At 48.3% G+C, this 24,974-nt stretch overlaps 6 protein-coding genes across 6 annotated transcripts; 2 read left to right on the top strand and 4 right to left on the bottom strand.

Moving 5' to 3' along the window:
- Positions 1–201: 201 nt before the first annotated feature.
- Positions 202–4,755, bottom strand: J7337_002539 (uncharacterized protein; the record flags this gene model as incomplete). The annotated part of the gene is made up of 5 exons (XM_044820266.1): positions 202–1,865; positions 1,920–2,486; positions 2,692–3,310; positions 3,434–3,591; positions 3,714–4,755. 5 exons carry the CDS (start codon positions 4,753–4,755, stop codon positions 202–204), a joined length of 4,050 nt encoding a protein of 1,349 aa, XP_044684566.1.
- A 3,656-nt stretch (positions 4,756–8,411) lies between these two features.
- J7337_002538 (uncharacterized protein) lies at positions 8,412–9,299 on the top strand (the record flags this gene model as incomplete). The annotated part of the gene is made up of 1 exon (XM_044820265.1): positions 8,412–9,299. The coding sequence occupies one exon, from the start codon at positions 8,412–8,414 to the stop codon at positions 9,297–9,299; it is 888 nt and encodes a 295-aa protein (XP_044684565.1).
- Positions 9,300–9,747: 448 nt separating this feature from the next.
- BRE1 (E3 ubiquitin-protein ligase bre1) lies at positions 9,748–12,332 on the bottom strand (the record flags this gene model as incomplete). Its single annotated transcript, XM_044820264.1, has 5 exons — positions 9,748–9,921; positions 9,978–11,581; positions 11,638–11,695; positions 11,754–11,897; positions 12,204–12,332. The coding sequence occupies 5 exons, from the start codon at positions 12,330–12,332 to the stop codon at positions 9,748–9,750; spliced, it is 2,109 nt and encodes a 702-aa protein (XP_044684564.1).
- Positions 12,333–12,869: 537 nt separating this feature from the next.
- On the top strand, positions 12,870–14,603 carry J7337_002536 (uncharacterized protein; the record flags this gene model as incomplete). Its single annotated transcript, XM_044820263.1, has 1 exon — positions 12,870–14,603. One exon carries the CDS (start codon positions 12,870–12,872, stop codon positions 14,601–14,603), a length of 1,734 nt encoding a protein of 577 aa, XP_044684563.1.
- A 1,480-nt stretch (positions 14,604–16,083) lies between these two features.
- J7337_002535 (uncharacterized protein) lies at positions 16,084–17,634 on the bottom strand (the record flags this gene model as incomplete). Its single annotated transcript, XM_044820262.1, has 7 exons — positions 16,084–16,218; positions 16,272–16,760; positions 16,820–17,149; positions 17,199–17,278; positions 17,331–17,403; positions 17,473–17,520; positions 17,617–17,634. 7 exons carry the CDS (start codon positions 17,632–17,634, stop codon positions 16,084–16,086), a joined length of 1,173 nt encoding a protein of 390 aa, XP_044684562.1.
- A 1,278-nt stretch (positions 17,635–18,912) lies between these two features.
- J7337_002534 (uncharacterized protein) lies at positions 18,913–20,328 on the bottom strand (the record flags this gene model as incomplete). Its single annotated transcript, XM_044820261.1, has 1 exon — positions 18,913–20,328. One exon carries the CDS (start codon positions 20,326–20,328, stop codon positions 18,913–18,915), a length of 1,416 nt encoding a protein of 471 aa, XP_044684561.1.
- Positions 20,329–24,974: the final 4,646 nt, after the last annotated feature.

Here is a 24,974-nt window from a genome sequence, read left to right as displayed (position 1 = left end):
TTATCTTGTTTTCTGACGCACGTCTGTAGTATGGCATTTGAATTTTTGAAAAGAGTTGGTTGATCAGATGGTATACATCAGAAATATTACAAATAATAATGAGAAAATGCCCTCCTTTCTTCAAGAGGGGGATGTCCCTGTTAATAAAAGATCGCCCAAACGCCGACACCATGCACCAAAGTCTCGCAATTCCACCTCAGTTTAACTCTGCTTCTCGAGGCTCTGCAAGTTGACTAACTCAGCGTAACGTCCATTCTTCTTCATCAGCTCCGAATGTGTTCCTTCCTCAACGATACGCCCTTGGTCGAAGACATAAATAATATCAGCCTTCTGGATGGTGCTCAGACGATGAGCAACAGCTATAGTAGTTCGGCCCTTGGCCGCCTTGTCTAGTGCAGCCTGTACCACATGTTCTGACTCTGAGTCCAAAGCTGAAGTGGCTTCGTCAAGGAGCAGGATCTTGGGATCTCGGATCAAGGCTCGTGCAATGGCAATCCGCTGCTTCTGTCCACCAGACAATAACGCGCCCTTACTACCAACAACGGTGTTGAAGCCGTCGGGAAGCGACACAATAAAATCATAGATGTTGGCTTCACGAGTCGCATGCTCAATATCTTTATCCGAGACATCCTCACGAGCAGTACCCAAAAGGATGTTGTCCCTGATGGTTCCTTGGTAAAGTGTAGGTTCCTGACTGACAAGCGCGATGTGTGATCGATAATCATTCACGTTCAATGTGCTGATTTCGTGTCCATCAATGAACACGCCGCCAGAAAGGGGATCGTAAAATCGTTCCAAGAGTGCAATGGTGGTAGATTTGCCGCAGCCTGATGCTCCCACAAGGGCAATATATTGGCCCGGACGAACAGTCAGGTTCAGGCCACGAAGGACAGGCTGTTCTGGTCTTGTAGGATATCGGAAGTGGACGTCCCGGAACTCTAGGGTACCTTCGACATGAGGTAGATGCTCTCCGTTATCCGACCACGTATCAACAACAGGCTGTCTGTCGAACAACTTCTTCAGCTCACCAGCAGCATGATGTGCTTTACCCATATCTGGCGCGAAACTGAATATAGTGCCCGCGCTCTGACTGCCAAAGATAATTGCCATTATGCAGAGGAAGAATTGGAACATGCTCAGTTCAAACTTGGAGAGGAGGCTGCCTCCATACCAGAATGCGAGTGCGAAGCATGCGAATAAGAGGCTCTGGGAGGCGGCGTAGAGGGTAGAGGACTTCAGGACAGAGATTAGACTCTTCCGCTGTTGTATAGCCAGAGAGTGTCTGTACTGCTTCAAGACATCCTCTTCGCGGGTCAAACTGGCGACGGTACGGATGGCGGAGATTGCCTCGGAGGCAAACCCAGCAGAGCTGTCGTAGGCAGCCTTGGAGCGGCGCTGAAATTGAGCGAGGATCCAGAAGCGGAAAAAACCACATCCCAAGAGGACGGGGATCATTGAAATACAAACGAGTGAAAGCTTCCACTGAATTGCTAGGGATAGAGTAATGGCAGCTATGAGTGTCGTGGCAACCATTAACAGTGTACCCAGAGTCACGCCGCTCAGTCCAGCGACGTGAGTTGTTTCAGTAGAGAGAAATGAAGTGAGGGCTCCTGCAGTGTTCTCATCGCGGTCAAAGAAGGCAACGTCTTGACGAAGCATGGCTCGGAAAGCTCGGTCTCTTACTCTGTGGACTAGTCGCTCAGAACATTTCGCAAACAAAATACCTTGAATGACGAATGCGAACAGCTGAACAAAGGCGAGCATGAGATACATGGCGCTCCAGAAATCAGAATCTTTCTTGATCTGGTGCTTGGTTTGATCCGTCACGGGTGCTGATAGAGTTGTGATCTGCTTGGCAAAGAAAACTGGAACAGAGTTAGTCACGACGCATTACTTGAAAGGAATACCTAGCAGCTTACCAGCTTGCGTAGGGTTTCCTCCGCCACAAATAGCAGAGAACACCAGTCCCACAAGCATGAAACCCAATTCCTTCTTGTTGAAAGACGCAATGAGTTTGATAAGTGTCCACAAGCCATACTTTTGTTCGGCCTCGGCTTTGCGACCTTGAAGAGCCAGACTCGATGCGGATTTTGTGGTGCTCGTGCGGTCTAGCCTGGCCGCGATATCGTCGTTAGGGTCAGCGATATTTGCAGCCTGTTTCTCGCTCGTCATCTTCCGCATAAGTGATACCTCCTCCTCATCAATGGCAGCTTGCTCCTCAGGGGTCATTGTCTCAGCAGCGGCAATTTTCTGTGCCGAAACGAGCTTTGAATATGGGCCCATGTTCTCCAGGAGTTCGTTATGAGTCCCTTGTTCGACGATTCGTCCATCAGACATCACAACGATGTTGTGGGCATCTCTAATAGTTGAGAGACGATGAGCAATGGTAATAGTTGTACGACCTTCAGAGGCGTTCTCAAGGGCAGCCTGCACAACACCTTCTGACTTGGTATCGAGAGCGCTCGTTGCTTCGTCAAGGAGGAGAACTAGAATCATGTTAGTTCAGAGAACACCGACTACGCCGGGGAGAGGGGGGCAGTGGTTCTGGGTTCATCCTAAGATACCATAAACTTGCCTAAGTATCAAGTTTAGGTTTTCTTAACTTAGGCAAGACTAGAGTACCTTAGGACAAACTCCAAGAGTCTCTTGGACTTTGATCAAGGATCTCGTGTTTTTAGTTAGTCGACTTACTCTTGGGATCGGAAACAATGGCGCGAGCGATGGCAATACGCTGCTTCTGGCCACCTGAGAGGAGAAACCCTCGTTCTCCGACGTTGGTTTCGTATTTTTCGGGAAGAGAAGAAACAAAGTCATGCGCGTTGGCCTTCTTGGCAGCTTCGATAACCAACTCATGCTGCTTTTCCTCGCTCGCATCTTCATACTTGGTGCCGATCAAACCGTGACGAATGTTGTTGAAGATAGTGGTGCCAAAGAGCGTGGGTTCTTGGCTGACAAGAGCCATTTGCTGTCGTAGCCACCGGAGATTAAGCTTAGAGATATCGTGTCCATCCAGGTAAACTGTGCCTTGCACAGGATCGTAGAATCGTTCAACCAAGCCCACAATCGTAGATTTGCCTGAGCCTGATGCCCCAACGAGAGCCGTCACCTTGCCGGCCGGAATTTCGAGACTCACATCATCCATAACTGTGACTTCCGGGCGAGAAGGGTAGATGTGCTTTATTTTTGAGAGCCGGATAGAGCCTTGGATATTCTCTAGCTTCTCACCCTCATTGCTAGAGGAATCGAGGGGAGAAACACGATCGATTGTATTGAAGATCTTGGCAGCAGCAGCAACTGCATTCGTAAAAGCCTGTGAACAAGATTAGCTTCTTAATAGTGCACACGCGGTACATGTTCAAAGACGCAATCTGACGACAGGAAAGGCCGCAAACAAGAGCCAGGTCCCGGCTAGGGGAAACTAGAATCAACATACCTGAATATTAGGAGCCACGTTACCCAAGTTGAAGGCGCCTATCATTACTGCCATAAGGATAGTAAGAATGTTGGAAAGTGAAGTTTCACCGTCTACAAGCATCTTGCTACCTTGCCAAAAGGCCAGACCATAGTTGAGATACAGGACCATCATCATACCTGAATTGATCAGAAACTCATTCTATACAAGGTAATTGGAGATTCGAGTAGTTGGTGGAAGATGGGTGGGTTGTGGTTGAAGCCATTCGCATGCATCTTCAGCACCCTGGAGAAACACATACCTGCAATCATGCAAGCGACAGCGCCTTTGACACGAAACCCGAAATATTCCGCATTCTTGAGATGGGCATCGTATTGCCTGGCTAGGCGTTCCTGCGTCCCAAATGCGACAGCATTTCGAATTGAACTGATGACCTCGTCTGCAAGACTTCCTCCATGGGCATAGGCTTCAAGACTTTGTCGATTATACTTTAATATGAAGGATGAGCCACCGCCCATATTGATCAGGAGAGCAACAACGGTAGAAAAAAGGATCAGAGTCAGTTTCCAATACTTGATGAAACCGATGATGAAGGCCGAGACGAACGTAGCCACAGCTGCAAGAGTGAGAGACACCTTCTCCGAAATGCCGTCTTGAATGAGATTCGTGTCGGATGTAATTCTTGTGACCACTTCGCCAGCACCAATTTGATCGAAGAAACCGATATTTTGTCTCAAACAGCTTTCAAGGTAATGCTCACGAATCTTTGCGGCCAGATGCTCTCCAGTATAGATAAACCCAACAGTCGATATGTATACGACAATGAATTCGCCAATGCCTAAATAGACAAAGTACAAGACGAATTCCACCAATTTGTCGTTGAAGGCGCTGCTCGTTAAGGTACGATTCACAAAAAATTCCTCGAAAATCGCTTGGAGGCGGCCAAACACTACCGTCATTAGAGGAAGCGCCGCGCCACCAGCAATGGAGCATAGGGCTGAGATGAGAATAATTAATATGTCGTTGCGGGAGGCATATCTGTATAGTACAGCTACGCCCTGCTTGACTTCGGGGCTCACGACTTGGCGTCGCAACACCTCGGCTTCGTCAGGTGGCAAGTGTCGATAGTGATCCTCGATATTCTCTGCCTTGGGAGGCACAATGACTGCTGAATCGGCCTTTGTCAAGTCCAACTTTTCGTTGTTGGGGTCGCTCGAAGATTTCAAGTGTGGGCGAGCTGTATCTTTGTCGGTTGAACCACTCCCGCTGTGGCTTGACGACGATGGTCGCGAGGGATTGCTGCTGCTTGTTGCAGCGGCTGCTCTTTCCGAAATTTTGGTCATGACGATGATGTGGTTATTGAAGAACCAGACCGTAACAGTGGTCAAGAAGAATAGGTGTACAGCAAGTTATTGGCGGGGTGAAAAAACACCCTTGGATGAAAAGGAAACACCAGTGGGTGTTGAGTTGATATGGTTGTCGTCGAGATTAGCGAATCATGCGTATTGAGCGTTGATCTATTTTCGTATAGAGAGTCGAAGTCGAATGCGCTGCAGCACGGGTAACGATGAGGCCCCAGGTGAGCAGTCTCCTGCCAGTCTCCTGTCAGTACGGACTGGGTTGGTTGGTGATAAACAGTGTGCGAAGGGTCTGGTTTATTTCTCGATCGAGAACACAAGAAAATGCGACTCGAGATGAATGGACAATTTATTTAAATATGTGAGCTTGGGCTAACACATCTACACACCCTTGACTGGCGCGGGTCCGGGACACAAAAAGTCGCCTGGTCCAGAGATCGATGATTACGCTTCGTTTCCCTTTTCAGCTTAACGAATGTCTGATCCGCTAACCATTCATTGGCGGCTCCGGTATGGGGTTCTTGCATATTGGGGCCTGGGGGCGAGCATCCTTGGGTGAAGAATGTTCCATTGTCACTTGTCACTCATGCTCAGGTGTATTCAGGACCCCGTAAGCCGGTCCAGTACAGGGATCTCTGATCTGTGTGTGATCTCAGCATCCAATGTCTTGGGAGTCAGAGAACCCCGTTGCGATGGAGACTGTACAATCCTCCCGGTCAAAAAGCTGCATATGTACCGATTGTTTGAGTCATCTCACCGCGTATATTGTCTCTGGTTGCCTGTCTCTGAACATCTTGAATCATTGGATCTGCCCTCGGACTCCCGCAGTAGTCCGACAACCCGTGGTGGGTAATCAATCCTACGGAGCGAAAATGCATCCAACGCTTACTCAAGGTCTTCTTCAACTCGGTTAGGTTGAAAAGGAATGACAAGGAACTAGGTCTTTCGCATCTGGAAGTTATCAGTATGGGAATAATAACTATAATTATATGAACTGTATATTGCTCTACGTCCTGATTCTTTTGATGTACATTTTCAAAGCAAAAAATGCCTTATTTTGGACCCGATGATTGTTCTATAGAATAACTAAACAAACATACTTCGTCGTCTATCTGAGTTGGCTATAGGTACTGTAACTCTCTACCCCACATTTATATCTCCTGCCTTTTCCCGCCAGCCAACCGACAGTCAGATTATTCATTACAGAGACCGGTTAGGCGGCCGAGCTTCTGTGGAGCATTTCTGCGCCGTCGAAACGGTTGCTGCTTTCGGACAGCGCCGGGCTCGCTTCAATCTGCCACTATTGGTTCACTTTTATTATTACCTCCAGTCTTCGGAGCTTTTCTTCAAAGACAGTCGAAAACCGGAGCCGGGTAAATAATAAGCACGGGACTTCGGCACGCCTCGTAGTCACGATTAGGCAAATGTCATCATGTTATTTCAATAAGAGTCCCACAAGCGAGCTTCAGGTATGCCATACATAGGTAGTCAGTGAGCACAAGCAACAGGTTCCAGAGTGATCTTGAATGTCCCAGCGCCGTATCACAGGGAGCAAGCATTGCAATGCACAGGCCGTTGTGCATCAGATTCATGTCACCTCGATGAGGTATTGAGGTTCGAGTATGGTAGCACTTTGGTACACAGATGGGTCTGTATGCTGCACAATAATAACGAGAAGAGCAGTAACAATCACGTTCAATAGCGATTGTGGTCCTCAGAAGCGTCGGGTAAAGTTACAATATTGCAGGATGATGATCATCGGGGGTCGGTGAGTTCTTGATGCCGGTTCCCGACTGTCAGCATAGAATGAGAGTTAGGAGGTGATCGGGAGCTCCCGAATCCGAACCCCGGTCATTATCCGTTACTGGTGTTAGTTGCTAAATCCGATAAATTCTAGATTGCGTGGCTGGTTATGATGGCGGGGCATAACCAACAGCTTCGCAATTCTCGCATTCGCAAAGATGGGTGGCTGCAACTCGGTATTGCTCATCAACTACAGAATAACCTCCTGTTGAAAGAACAGATACTGTGGAGCGTGGGAAGCTGCTCGGGCAGTCCCCTTATTCTTTAAAGTAAATTCCCAAGTCACCAAATCACTGTCGGTTTGTAATGTCACCCTCAATGCTGATCATCTAGGAGGCTGAGTTGTTGAGAATTCTTTTTGCATGAGGGTATTTAAACCCTCCACGTCCCGCGCAAGGCTAACATTAGAGCGAAGGATCTTGCATCCTCGGCCATGTGCTATCAACATCCTTGCCCGGGGGCTTGTGCTAGCATGGTTCATCCTGCTGCCGCTTTTGTCAGTAGAGCTATTCCTAACTTGACTTTGATCAATGAATGTTTCAGATCGACTTGAACACAATAATGGGTGCATTCGAGTTGACCCCATAGCCGTTCTATCGAGTATTCTTAAGGGGTACTCGTGTGAGATAAAGCATGACAGTGCTTCCTCGTATTGCGCTCTAACCGTCAGGTTGATCACAACTCTAGAGGAAACAAGAAAACTATGGGCTTCAACCCTAAATAATAATAACATTTAGGTAAACTATCGTAGAGTTGGGGGAGCCTTTAGTAAGTTTATCTTGGGCATCCTCTGTATCTAAACTCAAGATCTGAGGTTTTCTGGTTTCCCAGGGCATATGAATAATATATTTCTTATAACGCCTGAGAACGCCTACATACTGGTAGGTAAGTTCAGTTAAGGTTCCACAGTTTCGCATTAAAGGATTGTTTCATTGCCATGGGGCGATAAACGAGGATGCTCCCTGTTCGGATCGCATCTACCCTGGAGGCTCTGGAACTGACCATATGTGAAGTAGGTTCTTATATAGGAGTATACATTGGTTCAGCGAAGCTGTTACAGCAAATGGGTAAATGATCATCTAATTCTAAGATTTTTAACATAAGATACATAACGGATGCCATAACGCTGTAAAATTTAAAAAATTACCTTGATTTCTGTTAAAGGTTGAAACTTACATTGTCGGACCGTGGTTACGAACACAGAACAGGAGCACGATACGGGTGACTTTTTGGATAAGTAGAGTTATGGATTTTGTGCCTTATTACTATATAAAACGCGATAGAAAACGTATTACTATTAGTTATTCTATTTTACTCGACACTACATTTAGGTTGCTATATCCGAAGTCGCTCGAACGAAAGATGCTAACGTGAGGCTTTGTTCTAGGAAAAATTGGATGTCATGATGGCGACATTAGAGGTTCATAGTTAGCGAAATGACCGAGTACACTGGACTCGCGAAAACGAAACTGTATTGGTATGACGGGCGGCCAGGGCTCTTTACGGCTGTCAATAACAAGTCTTGCCAGCTTTGCCCTCATGGCTGCTACTTCAAGCCTTAGGCAACAATCGTCTACTCGTCTTTTCATTGGATGCTACCACAGACTCTGAGCAAATCATCAGAGCTCACTGCAGATCGCCACATCATCTCATTCAAGCCCATCTTTAGACTTCTTATCGCCACGGCACGTGTCCAACTTAACACGTCTACTTCTGTCCAAGATCAGAACCAAACTCCTACCACTCCCAAAACCTCACCACCTTCTCCATACCAGAATCTCACGATAAGCATACGGGCACATATTCGATACTTTAGTGTCATAGCCCCCCAAAACACCATGATACCTGGCTCTCTCGCCTGGCTACTTGCACTGCCGGCCTTTGCGCTAGCCGCCCGCCCCAAGGATGCCATCAAGCTTTCTGATGTGCGATCTCTCACCCTCCGCGGTAATGGAGCAATGACCAATCATCGCCGTGTTGGCGCCATCCCCCAGTTGCGTTGTGTCTCCAAGAAGGCGCTCTGTGAACTTTACGACGTTGATGTGATGCGCTGCACCAATGAAGGCTCCGGCTGGGGTGATGAGGATATTCAATGGAGCTGTACTGCTTCACTTCCAGAAGAGCTCAAGCTTGTCACTACGGATGTAATCTGTGAGGGTTATAACTCTCCCGACGACCCCTATGTTCTAAAGGGTAGTTGCGGCGTCGAATACAGAGTCGCCTTGACAAGGAAGGGCGAACGCCGTTATCCAAATATCGCCAACGGAGGATGGTTTAATGACGGCAGAGGTGGTACTGACTGGGGGGCTCTGCTCTTCACGATTCTTTTTTTCTCTATTCTCGGCTGGATCCTTGTCTCAGCGTGTTACAGAGCACAAGAGGCTGGCAGCAACCCCAACCGACCACGTCGCCGTCGCGACGGATGGTCACCTGGAGGATGGGGTCCCGACGGCGATGACCCTCCACCTCCATATCCCGGTTCTAAGCCTTCTTCGCAATCTGACACTTGGAGACCCGGGTTCTGGAGTGGTGCCGCAGGAGGAGCCGCAGCAGGATATTGGGCTGGTAGCCGTAATCAGCAAAACCATCATAATCACCACAACGATGGGTATGGCAGCATCGGACGTGGAGGTTCTGGATGGGGTGGTCGTTCTGGATCGTCATCTGGATCCAACAATTCAAATCGTCATGAGAGCACTGGTTTCGGTTCTACCAGTCGTCGATAGATAACTATCCCACTAGAGACATGTAACAGAGTTACAAATTTTGACGCATTCCATTTATCCTGCTATTCCATACACTGACTCAGAATCTCCCCAACCCCCAACCCCCAACCCCCAACCCCCGCCTTTCTTTACAAAGAGTATATACATGCATACAGCGGCTCGTCAAGTGTTCCGCTGAGTGGTTTAGAAATACATGGATGACTTTCCAAGAGTAGCCACCTAGCCCAGAGAAGGAAACCGTCAAGATGCGCTGTCCAGATCATAGTGGCCCAACATAGTCCGGTGAATGTGGACATAAACAGCCACCCCCAAATGGTTGAAGGAATAGGATGGATGCTCAATGCTTGACGCAAGCAATTAAAGAAGTAGAAAAAGAGGTATCGCATATATAAGAAACAGAAGTAAGATGCAAGATAGGTTGTTTCCATTGCGGTCTCGGTGCGTTCGTTCAATGATGGACGGGCATAACGTCCATCTTGTCAAATGCTCGGGAACATGTAGGACATTTTCGCATGCGGTTGCTGATGCGATCATCCACACATTGGTTGCAGAATAAATGGCCACACGTCTTCAACGCCGTATTCTTGAAATTGATACGACAAATAGTGCATAGAGCGAACGTCTGAAAGCGCGTTAGAATAGTTCAAAACAACAGGCTCCTTTTCTTGTATCACTCACCCGTAACATTTCCTCTTCTTCAGACGCATTGCTCAATGCCTTATTCTTCCAGTTGTCGCGATCTTTCTGTGTATGCTCGAGGCGTACCTTCATCTTCTCCACCTCAGTCTCCTGCATAGTATTGCGCTCACGAACCACAGCAGAAGCCGCATCTTTAGACTTGACCAGGTTTGTCAGATCAGCAACTTGCTTGTTCAGAGACTCAGTACGGCGGAGAGCATCGAGGCTTGCTGTTTCCATCTTCTTGTTCTCTGTCATAAGGGCTGCATTTGCTTGTTTGAAATCCGTCAACTGTTTATCCAAATTACCCAGTAGGGTACGGTTCTGCGATTCGAGGTCCTTCAGCTGGGCGATGATTTCCGAGCTCTTGCTGTTTTGGTGCCGTAATGATCGAATCTCGTTGTTGCGAGTGTCTGCATCCTTTCGCGCGGCAAAGTATTTCTGGTCAGCTTTACTCTTCTCTGCAATTAGTATTGCCATGCGTTCCTCTACAGCACTGGTATCCATCGCTTTCTTTTGAGCAATTTGAATTATTTTCTTGTATGCCTTTTCCATAGCCGGGAATTCAGTGTTGATAGAGTTGAAATCTCGCTCCAATTTTGTGTATTGCAGACGAAGTTCATCAATTGTCAATGCCTCGATATCCGGGCGAATAGCTTGCTGGTCCTCGCTTGGTTGAAGGCGTGAAAGTTTTGCTTCCAAAGCCGTAATTCTATCCTCTTTGGCAGACGCCAGAGCCTTGACTTGATCGATTGATGCCCGGTCCTGTTCTAATCTTGCCTTATGCTGCGTAGTTTCGGCCAGCAATTCATCGCGCGCCGATCGCACTCGGGCAAGATCTTGATCTCTGGAAATGATCTCCGCTTCAAGTTCTTGTGTCACCTGATTCGCGTCTGCTTCAAGCTGGGTTCTGAACATCGATCGCTCTGCTTGTAGTTTTTCGGCTTCTTCCCGTAGCTGTTTGTTTGTAGCTTCGAGGGTGTTGATACGTTTGATGAGATCCTCGTTCTGGTTTTTGAACTGTTTGAAAACGTCGGTCCGAATGAAGTCTTCATCAGTTAAGGTCTCTCTCTTCGCTTTAAGAGTCGAGTTCTCGTCCTGAAGGGTCTTGATTTCAGCCAAAATGACATCGAGTTGTTCCTTTTGCTTGGTAGCAGCTGCAGTTGCCTCTTCATACTTGAGCAACAGTTCACCCGCATTGCCATTTGTTTCGCCGGCCTCAGCACTCCCATCGCCAGATGCAGAAGGGCGGGTGGCATTAGCAAATGCTTGTTGTTCGAGCTTCTGCACCTGAAAGCTTTTGGCACGGTCTAGTTTCTTCTCCGCTTTGAAGTACCGCAAAGTCGCGGCATTCAGTTGTTCAGAGAGCTGGTCCTTTTCACTCTTCAAACGGTCCAATTTGAACAAGTATTCCTTTTGAGTTGCCAGCAGACTTGCAACCTTATTCTCCAGCACAGCAGCGTCGGGGTCAATCTTGCCTCGTGAAGAGGCCAATCGTCCGAGGAGTGCCTCAGCTCTGGATTTGATCGTTTTGCCTTTGTCGGATAGATGTTTCTGGAATTCATGAAGATCCTTGAAAGTCACGCCACTCAGATATGGAGGATCTGCGAATAGGGTTAGAAAAAGCAAGGCTGACAAAATAGAACAAAGGATCTCATACCGGATGGTGTCGTAGAAGTGATCTCCGAGTCTGAAAGAAGCTCCATTTCCTCAAGCACCTGTTTCTTTGTTTAGCTATACCACAGATAGTGGAGACTGGAGAAGGGTGGGACAAACCTGTCGCCACCAAGCATCGATAAGTCTCAAATGGTCGTCGTGATGGACAGATCGTTTGTGAAGTTCCTCGAGGCGCGACTCGTACGTAGAAGCCTTTCGACTATATTCTTGCATCTGCCGGTAGATGGCGCCCTTTGTGTAGGCCTGATGATTGGGTCAGCGACATTTCCACCTCCATACGTCGAGCAAGTTGCGTGATGTTTTCTTGGGTTGTGCGGAGGCGCTTCTCATTTGGGTGCATGACGAATGCACTTCCGAGCCGACTATTGCGCTGTCGCAAGAAGCAGGCGAGCATCATCACTGGCTTGGTGAGCAATGCCGTCCAGGACCATCCCAACAGAATGGCACGAAGCCGGAAACAGAAGTCTGCATGATAGGCAAAGTGCGGGGGGGGAACATATGGTCGGATACTCAAGCGTTGGCAATAGGAGATGTCGTCGTGTGACTTACCTCAATCCAACTCTCCTCCTTCATGTCGGAAGAGTCATCTTTAGCCTTGGAGCCATTGACAGCAACTCGCTTGCTCGGAGGGGCTATTTCATCGGCACTGCTGATAGCAGGCCGTTTCCGATCCTCCATCTTTGAGACTGTGGATGGACGAGGGGAAGCAGAGGGCGTGGTTGTGAGAGGCATCAGAAGTCGCGTGGCATAGGGCAAAAAGGCGGACGCGTTCCCAAAGAAAAGCGACGGGTCGGTCGTGCGAGCGCTTTCAAGCCAATTCCCGTGGCGAGCAAAGACGTGCGAGCGATCATCAAGTGATGGCGCGGGGAAGAGTGTTATGATGATGGAACGTTTCTTCGGGTAAGGAGTTTGAAATTTCGAAGTTGAGTAGTCGCAGAGCAAGAAGCGCGGCGTCTCCACCTCAAAGGGGATTAGTATCAGTCTAACTTCGTTCGGAAAGTGGAGCTCTTCTTATCGATTTGCATGGGCGGATAATTCTCGCCCACTGCATCTCCACCATCCCGCATTTTATTTTCTCTGCCTTTTTCTGGGCTGCTTGCTACGAGTACTTTTTAGTTTCTGAATCGTTCTCTTGTCGCAATTCGTTCGGAAATGTCAACACAGATAACATATCGGATATCGCATACATTACATGCATGATTAGACGCTTGCGCTATGAGTTCCATTTTCAAAAAGAAAGGAGGGCCTGCCTTCAAACCCAAGATCCCCGCCGCTCGACGCCCCGCGGCACCAGTACCCTCTCAACCTCTCAAAACACCACCGACTGCTTCTCTTCCGCACAACTTAAGGGACTCAGAAGACCAGGATGCGCCCCGTCAGTCTTTAGAAACACCGTCGGCGAAGGAACCCGTGAGATCACCGATTGAATCACAGATTCAAGATTCTCGTGAACTTGGTCGCCAATCTTCTACCCCACCATCAACAATTCAGGAGCCTGCAAAGCCGGACGAACATGCTGCAACTGAAGGGTCTGCCCAAGAGAAGTCTCCAGAAGAAAAGCAAAGTGAGCTATTGAACCGAAATACCGAGCGCAACCCTGAAACGATCGGAGTGCCCACCACGGCTGCCCAAGCGACAACCTCGAGCGAGCAAGAACAAAGTCAACCGCCCCCTGCGCAGTATAATGAGATTCACCCAAGTATCACCGATGATGTTCCATCTCCTGTTCTGCAAACACCAACTCCAGATGATTCGGAAGGCCCAAGTGGAACTGATCTTTCAAATACACCATCTCTCCCGGCTACTGACTTGAATGATACACCTGAAGAGACCTCAGGAGAACCGCAGAATGCACCCGAGTCAACGCGTAGACCACGAACCAGGAAGCAGGTTAACCAGGCACCCCAGGATGAGGCCGAGAAAGAGGGAGGCTCGAAAACGAAGAAACGTCAGAGGAAAACCGATGAACAAGGCACGGCATCCAGACAGCCCAGAAAACGCAGGACAACACAGAGCGGTACAAGTACACCTAAAAGCAGACGGGCGCGCTCAGTTACGCCAGAAGATTCAGAATCTCAACTGGTGGACTTACAGAAGCTTAAGATGGCTGATTTAACCAAGGATCTTCACATTGGAAAGAAATTCAGCAGACATGATGAGCTACGAGAACGAGAGAGGCGGGCAAGAATGAAGATCAAACTCGGAGTTGACGGCGAACGTGATAGCTCAGCAACCCCCGAAGACGGTGGCCAAGGAGGGAAGGTTGGAAGCCCCGCTGCATCCTCGCCAGCTCCTTCAGTTTCAGCTCCGGTTGCACCTTCAGGACCTCAATTCCGTATTGTTGATGGGCAGATCGTGATCGACCAAAGCTCGTTGGCTGTGGATAGACATGCTCGAGCAGCCGCGGCAGCTGGAGACATGGAAACAGTCGAAGAAAACGACTTCACGCGCCTCATCACCAGCAACTCATTCATGAACACCTCCAAACTTAAGGGTCCCAATATCTGGACCGACGCAGAGACAGAACTCTTCTATCGCGGTCTGCGTATGCTCGGTACGGACTTTGAGATGATTTCCAAAATGTTCCCGGGCAAGCAGCGGCGTCATGTCAAACTCAAATTCAATCGGGAGGAGCGCCACTGCCCACAACGCGTCAACGCTGCTCTCATTGGCGAGAAGACGGTAAAGATCGATCTTGAAGAGTATAAGGCTTTCACCGGTAGTGAGTTTGAGCCAGTGGCAGACATCGAGGCTGAACAACGCAAGATCCAGGAAGAATATGAGGCCGAGGAGAAACGCCGAGCTGACGAGCAGGCCGAGATCATGCGCAAGAGACGTGAGGAGCTGTTCAAGGACGACGACGAAGGTGACGCGAAGAAAAAGAAGAGGAAAAAGAAGCAGGCAGTAACCTACGGGCTAAACGGTGAACCCATTGCTCAAGAGGCTTGAGCTGGGAGAGGACATAAATCAGGCCGAAATCAGGATCAAGAGTACGTCCAAAACCGGGGACATGATTCGGGCGGCGTAACGGGGACAGGCATGATACCCATAGGGTTTTTTTTATTTTATTTTATTTGCTCACGAATGAAAGAAAGGGTTACACGGAATTAGCTTCGAGAGCAGTCTCTGCAGAATAATAATTCTCCTGGTGCAAGGTACACAATGTGAAATCTTAAACCCGCTTAACAAATATATCATCATGATAAGTGACGCCTGCCTCTCGTCTCAACAGATTGGAGCTTCGTACCTTCAACGGGCGTAAACACAAGACCGTGGGCCGTGTCAAGTCAAAGTTGGCGATCCAAAAATAGGGGTAGCAGGGTCACCAAGAGTACTGGCAATTATATGCAGACTTGCGGGATTTGAAAACAGGAGTAATGATCAGACTTCCAAGGGATGATCAGTGACTAGATATAAAAAATCTCAGCAGGACTCTTTCAGCAAGATGTGTGAGCTTGACTAGCGGGATTAGGGGTATACTCATGTTAATAACTAATACTAAGGGGGGCCAGTTACTCCTGGCCATGGATCGTACAAGGCTAGTCAGTCTCGTGGTTATCTCTGTACAAGGCAACCTAGACGGTTCAAAGGCTGGAAAGCACAGAAAGTAAACAAAAGAAGGAGAAAGAATCTTCTTGTGTGGCCAGAGACATGAGAGTTCCTAGTGCCTGGGGCTAGACATGTCGATGACTGACTGCGCAACGGCGGCTCCAGAGCGCATCACTCATGCTATAGTACCAAGGGCATAAAACTACCCCCAACAATACTCAAGATATGGAATACCATCTGACACTCATCGGATTGTTTGAACGTTAGACAAAAATGGGTGACACAGCTTGTGAGTTGTGCCATTTCAGAAACGATAGCTGGATAGGTACTTGAGGTTTGAGGTTTGGAAAGATATCCAATCAAGGCTTAGAATATTTTTGGGCTTATAGAACAAACTTATGATACCCTTTGATCACCAGGCCTAATTTATCCCTCCCCCTCTTGGTGCAGAGGCTCGAATTATTCTGGTGTTTAGGCTATGAAGCTTGAGTTGTTATCCTATGAACAGCAGTAAGATTCAGCATAATTCGTATTCTCTGAATTTTACGCCCCATCATACTATTCAATCAAGGTAATCACTATAACACGATACGGTACGGAAAGAGATAGCTGAACAATCCTCAGTTGCCTACCCACCTCACATCAGGTGTTGATTTTCACAGTGTAATAAAATAGGAGCTTTCTAAGATCAAAACCACCACTTATGCCTGCTCTATTAGCTAGGACCAATGGCTGCATTCTTTTCATGATCCTCTTCTGTTGTCCTATCCCTGGTCCGTCGCCGTCGCCAGATGATTATTCCACAGAGAATGCCTGGTTTTGTCCCCTCTCCTTCGGTTCATAATCGTAACGCGTATTGTTCTGCACAGCTCATCTGCTCTTAGTTGTTGTTGTTAGGGGCAGGCTCGTCGTCCTCCGGTTGGTCAAAGAGGAAGTTAGCAGCCAGTTCTTCGTTCTTGTCGCAGGCAAAATAGGCCTGTATGGCCTGATCTCTATCGAATCCTAGGCGGCACAACTAATGTATGTCAGTGATTCAGTTTCAGGGCCGTATCGAAATGAGAAGCTCACCCTCTCGATAGCATCTCGTTCCTCCTCTGTCACCGAAATGGCCTGAGCCCCAGGGGGTAGGGGGGTGTCATCATCAGCATATTCACCGAGAAGCTGGAGAAATTGGTCTGGATTTGTAGCAATCAACTCGGCCAATTGAGGATTGCCCGCTCCGAGCTGCTGGAGAATTGGCTCGAGCATCTGCGGTTGTTGCTGAACAACCTGGCGGAGTTGCTGGAATTGAGCATTGTGTCGCAGAAAGTCGAGGTTACCCAAATCGCCACCTTGTCCAGCTGCTGCTGCAGCCGCTGCGGCAGCCGCCGCCTGGTGCCCTCCACTTCCTCCTCGGCCACCAGAACCTCCACGTTGAGCAGCAAGATCGAACAAATTCACGCCACCCTCATCAGAGGCACCTTGGGCGGAAGCAGCGGGTTGAGCTGGTTGTGAAGCAAGAGCCTGAGGAGCAGCCTCGCGCTGCTGCTGCTCTTGTCGGATATTGTCGGGAATGCCCTAATATAAACCAAGTAAGCAATCGTCGCTCACGACAGCCCGGAATATTCAAGACGAACATTAAGAAGATACTCGACAGCACGGTCAGGGTTGTTGAAGGCAGCGCGCATGGCCGCTTCGATCTGGCTTCTTTCAAAGCCCATGGCCTCCATGTTTGCGATCGCCTCGGAGCGTTGGGATCCCATAGCAAGGCCAGAAGGCTCCTCAGCTTGAGCACCAGTTCCAGCATCCGTAGAGCGCTGAGGAGTAGGTGTCGCGGGGACAGCAGCCTGATGAGATGAAGATTGCGCAGGTGCCGCAGGGGCCGCAGGTGTGTTGGCAACAGGTTGTGCGGGTGTGGCAGGAGGAGCACTGGATTCGGCCGCCTTGGGTTCGGGTTTGGGCTTAGGCTATTGCGAGCTGTCAGTAAGCTCCTACCAAGGAGTCATTATCCCATACCTTATTCACCATGCAGACCACAAAGCCCTTCTCCTCAATGTTGTAGGAGCCAACAGTCTCTTCATCCTTCAGAATCTTGCCTTGGCATAACGTCAGCGACCATGTAGTGCGACAGAAGAGTTAACAAAGTACCAGAGTAGATCAGCTTCTGCAACTTGGGCTCCCATCCTTTCTCAGCTGAGATCTTTTCTTTAACGGCAGAAATCTATCGGGTGTATTAGCTGGCTAAATGATTTGCGCATATATTACAAGTGCCAACGCGGGGCAGGCATACCAGCTCAGAAGGCTCGACGTCGAGTGTAAACTTTTGTTGCTTGAGATCCTGAAATTCGTTTAGTCAACTTCCAAGAGAATGAAAACGAGCTCGAGAAATCAAGCTCATTAACGCAGATTCAGAGGCGCATGAATCATGACGTACCTTGAAGGTGACCTTCATGATGGGCGAAGACTCTGTCGCTTTGAGGTGGGGAGGTGGGAGGCAAAGTGCGACCTGATGATTTAGATAGAGTCGTCTCGCTCGGTGCAGCAGCAGCAGTAGAGTTGAGTCGATGAGTCAAGATCGAAGATTTGTTGCTGAGGGGGAGAATATGTGGGAGAGAGGTCGGGTAGGAGAAAATAAAATCGTCGACGTAGATATAGAAGTGTGTTGGAGGAAAGCTTAGTAGTTCACAGCCTGGACGAAGTTGACGTTTGGCTGAGGGAAAAGGTGGGGCATGAGTCTCTGAGTTGCTTTCAAGCCAGCCACCACCAAAAGCAGTCTAGTGTACCTTTGTCAGCCACTCCAGGCTACCAAATGGCTAGAAGGCGCGCGTCCTGCTGCCTGAGAATAAGAGCTACCTTTATCAGAGGCTCTAGGGCTGTGTTGATCAGTAGACTGTGAGCAAGAGAGAGAGAGAGAGAGAGAGCCAGTACTAGGTAGGCACAGAAGCAGAGTTTCTGCTTGGAACACCCGTATGCAAAATTACGCCTAGAGTTCTTCATTTTGAAATTAGGTTGGAGCGCCCTTCTGTTGATGAGAGCCAAAGACATGGCCGTCCCTGAAATACACCTATCGTGCATGCTCTGGGTTTGACGTCGCCCAACTTAATGTCTAGGCATTGCTATAGGAAAAGCTTTTTCGGGGACCGAGCCAGTGATGGAAGTTTGTAACACGTAACAGAGAATTCTATTAGATATCCCACACAAATAACCTCGCCACGTGGAGGAACACCGGGATTTTCTTTGAGACAGTCTTGCACTACATCCCAGTGATTCGAGATGTAAAAACCTGTTATGCTTTAAAAAGCTTGAAGAACAAAGACTGGAGCCTTTATGAGATTCCCGTCTCTGCCTCTTGACTCCAATACCTGCATGGAAGGATTCCTCACATTATCCAAGATGAATATCCTCTGGTTCTTTTAACAAGTGTTTGATATTGCTTCTAAGCTTTGTAGCTTTTGTTCTACCTTACAATGCATCTCCGTCGTCCATCCTGGCGCCTCTAGCGCAATTGGTCAAGTCATAAAAGCGCCTCGCTATTTTCATTGATATACAACAAATCCTTCTCAGTCTGTTCCACCAGGTCTGTACGGAACTCTTGAGTCCACCATCCGGTGGCGTCTGAAAGGATAAAAAAAGATAAGAAAATGGAGTCTGTCCATATCATAGTGCCCGCTGTTTTCACATGCCCCTGCTCATTTTATCATTATACTGTCACTCAGTCAGAGTGACATCGTTAGTTCTTCTCCTGCTTCGTACTTTCTCCATCATCTTCATTGTCATTGTCAATTTTTGACTTGCGGTTCTTATAGTCCGACCAACTTGATCGAGCGCCAGCGCCCATAACCCACTCGGGGATGGGAGGGGTGAGTGGCCGGTCAATTGTCGTTAGGGAGTCTGTCTCGGACTCTTGCTCCTCCCTAATGCTCTCATGCTCATCCCGATGGCTGAGGGGGCTTGGGCCCACTGTTACAGAGGCAGACCGCAGAGACCGTACACTCTGGCGATGTGCGATGACTTGTCCAGCGTTGGGTGAGGCCAAGACAACCGTGCCAGGCGTAGCCATTGGGGGCGGCGTAGGCGAGTCGGATCGGAAGAGCGGGTGGATATGAGATTCACTCAGGGACGGCTCAGGGAGATCGGTCCTCGACGTTTGAGCGCTCATTTGCTCACGTGTTATAGTTACCGGACTGAAGCTTCGGCTTCGTATGCGGATCCTCGGCGGCTCCAGAGGCATATCGTTGTTCGGTGTGGACGTCCTGCTTGGTGAAGGGCTACCAGGAATTGTCTCGAGAAAATGGCCTTGGGTTTGCTGAGGAGGAGTTGCAGCTTCCATAACCACTTGGCGGTTGTTTGTATCAACAGATGATGTGTCCCAGGTGTCAAAAACATCTTCACTCGACTGATATATTGTCGAGTCGGTCGATATAGGTCGTCGAAACTCACTTGACGACACGTGACTTCTGACAGTCGCAGACCGAATGGCATTTGAAAGCTGAACCTTGATTGAAGTTGAAGTACCGGACCTGGAACGTCCGCGTATAGATGGGGTGGGTGTTTGAGAGTCCATCGAGTTCATCATCCTGGGGGCTGTCTCATGATCTGAAGCTGTGTGACTATAGGGGATCGACTTCAGAGACGTCTTGGATCGGAATGATGGCAGGCCTCGGTCCTCCTCTAGAGTGTGGAGTGAAAATGCCTTCTGGTCGCTTTGCCGCGTAAGGAAGAAATGAACAGCTAAGAAGCCGGCTTGAAGGAAGAAGCACACCCCAAGACTAGCGGACAGGCCCACGAGAAGACTGCTCTTACTCGAGCCTGTGAACCGATCCTCATTTTCGAATTTAGATTTGCTGAATTGAATGAGAGTAGCCACTGTCGCAACAGTAGCAAATAGTATTGACAAAAGACAAGCGCCAAAGTCAACACCCAGGCATCGTGTTGACCATCGTCGGAAGGAAGTTGAAACATATGTGGAAGCGAACCAACAGAGAATAACAAGAATCACAACCTCGAGGGCAACAGAAACTCTCGAGAGTGTTCGGCCACTTGATTCTTTGGGTGTATGAATAGTGAGAACAATAAGGACTGCTATCACGGCCACTGTAACGAGTAGGGCCAATGAGCCCAGAACGATTGATAGGGTGCGCCGCATTGTTCCTGAACGTTGGCGAAGACGATGTTGCGTAGTTGCAAAGCCCCAGTACGACAGCTGGTAGGTGGCTAACCTCGAACTAAGCAAGCGTTCTTTGCTTCCCGTAGATCGTTGAAGATTAATCTTGTTTCTCGTAATGCTCGCAACGTTGAGTGGCACTGCATAATCTGGATTGGCTATGCTTCATCGACCTTGGTTCGACAGTGCGACTATGATATGGTTGTTGATAAACGATAATAGACGGCGGTATATATGTTGAACGGCACTAATTTGCGAACCAGAGAGAGGAGCGTCTAAGTCACTTTGGTAAGTGCTTGTTAGTTATGGGATATTTCGTTGCTGATATCCAAGCTTGCTCGGTATGAATCGAACCAAGCCAGTAAACCGAACCAACACCACGGGTTGGCGAAAGAATGTAAGTGATATAAAATCGGGTCCGAAAGAGTGTATTACTCTAGGTAATATATTGCAGTCTGTCTTGTTTTGCAATTATTAGCCTGAGTATTGAAGCAATAATCACGAGACTTCGGTCGGTATAAGTCAAGGATGGACGATATTGAAACGAGCGGGTGAAGACCTGAAGGTGGGAAAGAAGTAACGAAGAGAAACGAGCAAAGGCCAAGAATAAAAGTAAAAGTAAAAGTAAAAGTAAAACGAACTTGTGGATGCCGACGTTGGCTGGTCTGGTGTGGCAGACCCGTCTGAGTCGAAGAGAGTGCAGGCCAGCAGCACAGGACACCGCTAAGAAGAGGCACTGCATTCACTCACACGATGGAGACTTGGTGAAAAAGCAAGCCGGGAATGATGCTCTGAGTGGATTCACCTTACTAACTGACCATAGGCTGTGTTCCGTGTCGTTAGCAAGTGGCCGGCCCTAGACATGGGTGTCTTATACATACCCCCGTCAACTCTCTTACAAGCTGGCGACTCTCAGACACGGCGCACCCGCAAGAATAGCATCGCACCGCGCAACCTTTCGTTTTCAAGCCCTGTTTGGATGCTCGTTGGTCAGGTTTACCTGAGGAAGGGGGCAGTTTGACTAGGAACCCTTCCCCTCCACAATTCGATGCCCGAAGGCTGTGTGAGATTGAGATTATGAGGAAGAGGCTCGCCAACGTGGCTGACTTCTCTTATGCAAGTCATGGAGCCAGCCTGACCTTGTACAGTAAGCCCATTCTTCCTTTCGCTTCTTCTTTACTCCAAGTATCTCCGAATCTAATGCCCTGGGCCTAGTGATGGAGTGACGGGTGGAGAAGCTGGTCAAAGTGGGTTAAACAGCTGGTTTTGTTAATACTGTAGGAGTTGGATGTCTGGATGAGTTTTCAATTCTCGCATTATTCTAAATATTAGGTAGTATGTCGGCAGACATAAGTAAATGCCAGCATTACTTGGCTGTGCCCTTTGCAGAGAGGGTTTCACCGGAGCCATACACACAAGGAGATGACATTGTGATTTCACCACCTTAGCTACTCTCGCAAGCTTACTTGTCCTTCTGGCATGTCCTGGTCTCTCTCCCAGCTTCCACTACAAGCAAAGTCCAACGGTTTCCAAAACTCAACTCCCGAATGGGCATCGATCGCCTAGCCCATAGGACAAAAAACTCAAGCCCTCAAGCCCTATTTCTTCTGGCTAGTATGATTGAGGCCTAGTCATGCCAATGAAGCCTCTGTCTTCCCCGCTGCCTCCACGCAACCACACTGTAAAGCGTGTGCCATTAAGAGCCGAGAAGCCCTCTTTTAATCTAACTGCTGACGCCTTCATTGGACACTGGGATCGGGTACCTGACTCTAACCTTATTGGCATTAGATTCATCGATCTAATCCAAGATGATAAATTTTGAGTTGTGAGACCAAGTTTGTTATTTGTTGACATGAGGTTGTATTGGAGAGTCGGCATTGACAAGAGTAAATAGCAACGGCGAATCATTCACTCTGGCGTTCTCAACGTAAACTGTGAAATCTTGTCAGAGCGGTCACTCATGATCGATGAAAGCGTACTCAGACAGGGGATAGGTCCTGAGGTCAAGGAATGACTCTCCAATTGTGATGAACCGACCAGGACAGCATGGCAATAATTAGATTGGCTGTCTGGGCTGAAAATGAAGGAGGTCAATAAGCAGCTGAATATTTTGGAATTCGCAGCAAATACCGAGCATGGACGCATGCCACGAAAGCACGAGCATCCCAGATCCCGGTTACTGTTTCATCTTCTTTCCGCTTATATCCTGGTTCCCCATACATTTTTGAGTCAGCCACTTGGAAATCCCTCTTCGTCCCCGATGACATGGGAGGGACAAACGCGGCAGACAAAGTTGGCACTCGTTGTTAGTTGTGAGGCTTCTACACCGAGATTTCAGAGGATGTGGAAGTCAAGATACATGTAACTTTAAGGTGCGCTGCCGGTACCCTTCTTTTTTTCGACGTCAGGTAAAGTACCAAGGTATGGATCTCAAAGTGACAGACCCCTACCTCCATCAGTGGCTGGCTCCCTCATGCACAGCAATACATACATGTCAGTACAAGCAAATGACGCCTTGGTTTTGAAAGACGATGCAGGAAAAACAAAGAAATGACTTTGAAGCTCAGAGTTGGGACCCAGCACGGGCCTGTTCAGTGACTCGGAATCACCTGCTGCGGCCCTGATTATTCTGCTCGTTTCGCTCTGGTTGCTATATCGCAACCACCTCATGAGACACTTTGACCTCCATGCTCTTGTCTCCCTTGCTTCCAGAAGTTCCTTGCTTTGTCTCTGATAGACCAGACCCTGAAAAAAGCCCCGCTGAGGTCATCAAACACTCTTTTCAACGAAAATGCCTTTGTTCTCCTGCCCATTGTTTGTTGTTTGGCATTGGCCCTCCTTACTAGTTTGCTGAAAGACATCTCATACGACTCAGTGCGAGACTGTTTTTTTCTAAGTCTTATTAATACTGCCCTTGTCTTAGTTTCAAGTTCGCGTCGGGCATGTTACTTTTCCTAGCCTTACCTATTGTCCCCATGCTCATAGTCATACTACCTCACCTACTTATCTGCGACATCAAACCGCTCAATACAAATCACTCAGAACATATTTATTAATTCCTTTTTTCAGATAGCCCATTTCCATCCGACCCGTGTCTGACTGCCAATGAAATTGAATCTGGCCCTTGCTTTTCCAAGCTGCTGGGCGGCACATTCATAGACTTGCTTGACTGTGAATTCCAGTGTTATTCAGCCTTAATTTGCTCCTAGCGGATCTTCCGGGTTTACCGAGCCTTTTCGCTAAGGCCACTTTCAGTGTCTGGATTCTACTAGTTACTTTAGTTAGCATGATGGCCCTTCATCTGTACGCCGAACAAAGTATTTCGCAAGCAAGGTGCTCTGGAAGCAGGGGATGCATCCCTTGCGCCATGGTGTGTTTCTGTGGTACATATGACGAAAACCTGGATGCAGGGTGACCCTCGTCGCGGTATTTCCGGGGAAATCTCAACAGGGCCAAAGCCATGTATGATTGGCGAACGCGGATCATCCTGTTTCTTCTTTTCATCCAGGGCGTTCGTTCATCAGAGTTTCCCATTGCTACCGATGACCTGTGCCCTGTGATGTAGTTCTAAAGTTTGTGAATGTAACAGTAATAACAGCCAGATGTCCTATATAGGAACCCTTCATTCTGCATCTAAACCATCATGGAGACCAGTTCATGATGATGCAGGCCTGGTAACTGGCCGTCGATCACTCGCTCGCTTGCTCCAGCCCCGCATTGCATTTGATATTCAAAAGTTCTAATAATAGGGTACCATCAACCTCTTACACACTCGCTCATTCGGGTAGGGGAGTAGGGGAGTAGGGGAGTGAAGCATCTTGCCTCACAACCCAATGTTATGTAACATTGGCTTGCGATGGACACAAAAGATTTTCTTCTCTTTCTTGTTCAGGATGCTTGAATCTATATCTGATCACTACCAGTATTGCTTTATGATTCCGCGTCCACACCCACATCTCCAACTGCTATCGTGGTCTGGACTACTACGCCCGCAGACTATGATGAATTCAACTCAGGTTAGCCGTCTATCCTGGACTTGTGTTAGTCAGTTTGTAGGCTCCGGTGGTGGCTTACCAATAACCGCATCGTGTCCTATCGGGTGTCTATTGTATCAGTAGTTCGTACTAAATCTGGATAACTGAACTGGACTGTCTCGGGCCTTTTTAGCATCGTAATCACAATGTGGAAAACAACACGGGTTTTCGATTGGATCCGCCGAGCACACTCCTAGACTTGACAGGGCATGCTTTCGTTGTCCTATGCCGTATAATAATGGGCTCTCCGAAGTACATTGATGGTTAAACCACAACTCTTTCGGTCTTATTGATTTGAGGAAAGAGTCGTCGCAGTCTTCTCTTCAGTGGAAATCGTATTGATGTCGAAGAGAATCAATGACCTATACTAACATTAGCAGATCTTAATGTTAGACTGGCGTGTGCTGTAACAGGGCTCAGGAACTCGTGTTGACTTGTTTTTTTTTTGTCATTGTTTGTTTGGTTTGTTGTTTACTTTGGTCTCCACCTTCAACCTGCGGGGAGACTTGCAGTTGACTTACATGATGAATATGCATTTTGACAGAGCTATGATTTTCATATGGATGCAAATGATGCCGCTTACATGTGGCTGCA

Source organism: Fusarium musae, chromosome 2 (genome assembly GCF_019915245.1).
Source record: "Fusarium musae strain F31 chromosome 2, whole genome shotgun sequence".
Classification (NCBI taxonomy): Eukaryota; Fungi; Ascomycota; class Sordariomycetes; order Hypocreales; family Nectriaceae; genus Fusarium; species Fusarium musae.
Note: the sequence above shows the minus strand (reverse complement) of the source record. Positions and strands in the feature narration are given on the sequence as shown.